Source organism: Monoraphidium neglectum, assembly GCF_000611645.1.
Source record: "Monoraphidium neglectum strain SAG 48.87 unplaced genomic scaffold scaffold03862, whole genome shotgun sequence".
NCBI lineage: Eukaryota > Viridiplantae > Chlorophyta > Chlorophyceae > Sphaeropleales > Selenastraceae > Monoraphidium > Monoraphidium neglectum.
The window spans coordinates 4,247-5,735 of NW_014009767.1; the positions used below are offsets into that span (position 1 = coordinate 4,247).

The window sequence follows — 1,489 nt, forward strand, 5'->3', positions numbered from 1 at the left end:
TGTGTGTGTGTGTGTGTGTGTGTGCGCGCGTGTGTGTGCGTGTGTGTGCGCGTGCGCGCGTGTGTGTGTCTGCAATTGAGAGGGGTAGTCTTGTATGTGCTGCATGCTGTGCGGACAGATGAGGTACGACAGGCAGGGCGGCGATAAGGGGCAGCGCAGCTGCCAGGATGATGATCAAAGCAGACACCGCGGCCCCTCCTTCAGCGATGCTCGACACCCATGCAAGCGCGCACAGAGCCCTGCAGGGTTGGGAGCGAGGCCCGAGACCCACCCCTTGCGGCGCCCCTGCAGCCGGCGGGGCTCATGCAGCGGCGCATCGGGACCTTCTCCCCCCAGCCGCCGACCAGCTCGCCAGACACATCAGCGCTCATGCCGCCGTACGGCCACACGAGCACGATGCGGCTGAAGCGCGCGCGCGCCCGTGCCACCAGCAGCTCCGCCGCCGACTGCAGCAGCTCCTGGGGGGCGTGGATTCCCCGCATGTTGATTTCGGGCCAGCGAGGCGACATGAGGTCAGGGGCATGGAGCTCACTAGATGATACTCAAGCAGTGCTGGCTCCTGCCAGAGCCCTGAGTCGCTTCTGCTCGGGCCTCCCTCATGAAGCACCCCGCCCAGCTGCGACCCCTCACGCTCGACAACGCAGGGAACCCCTGACCCTAGCGCAGCAGCGGCGACGGCCCCGGCCGCCGCGGTGGGCCCCTCCCTGGCGCCTCACCGCGTCGGGCGGCGCCCCCACCGCCACGTCAGCGGCCGCGGACGCCTCCTCCAGGTCCAGCCCCATGAACCACAGCAGCCACCCCGCCAGCATCGTCGCCACCGCGCCCTCCCCCCCCTCCGGGTAGTGCAGCAGCAGCTGCGTCTCCCCCGTCCGCACGTGGCCCGAAAGCCGCCGCGCCGCCAGCCGCTGCAGCTGCGCCGCCGCGAGCACCAGGCCCTCCGCGCGCGCGCGCGCGGCGGCCTGCTCCGGCGTCTCGCTGGCCGCAGGCGCCGCCTCCGCGGCGACTGCCGGCGGCGCCACGGGCTGCTGCTGCGGCACGGGCTGCTGGAGGTGATACTGCTGCTGGTGCGGCACCTGCTGCTGCTGCTGCTGCTGCTGCGATATGCGGCGTGACGCCTCGCCGGCGCCGTTGCCGCTCGCGCTGGCCGGCCAGTTAGGCATCGGCAGCGTGCTTATGGTGCCGCTGCCCCCGCCACTGGGCCCTCTGCTGCTGCCCGCGCGGCCCACCGCCAGCGCCGCAACCTCTGCCATTTCGGGAGCAACCAGCGGGGCTGCATCGCTGCTGCTGTCGCCGCCGCCCCCACCGCCGCTGCCGTCGCCGCTGCTGTCAGGGCCCGCTTCACTGGCCGCCGCTATCGGATGCGCTGAGGCGAAGTCGCCGTCGCCACCGATGAAGTTCGAAGTTATGCTGCCGGCGGTGCCTCTGTCCGTGCCTGCACTGCTGCTGCTGTTGGTTGCAGTGCTGCTGCTGCCGCTGCTGCTGCTGCTGC

The 1,489-nt window shown here is 71.3% G+C and overlaps 1 protein-coding gene across 1 annotated transcript in view; it reads right to left on the bottom strand.

Annotated features, from left to right (window-relative positions):
- MNEG_13495 (hypothetical protein) overlaps positions 1 to 1,250 on the bottom strand; it is a gene marked incomplete at both ends in the record, with an annotated part of 2,103 nt that extends 853 nt beyond the window's left edge. Inside the window, 2 exons of the mRNA XM_014038034.1 lie at positions 272 to 458; positions 717 to 1,250. Coding sequence (XP_013893488.1) covers positions 272 to 458; positions 717 to 1,250 — 721 coding nt within the window. The remainder of the gene's footprint in view (positions 1 to 271; positions 459 to 716) is intronic.
- Positions 1,251 to 1,489: the final 239 nt, after the last annotated feature.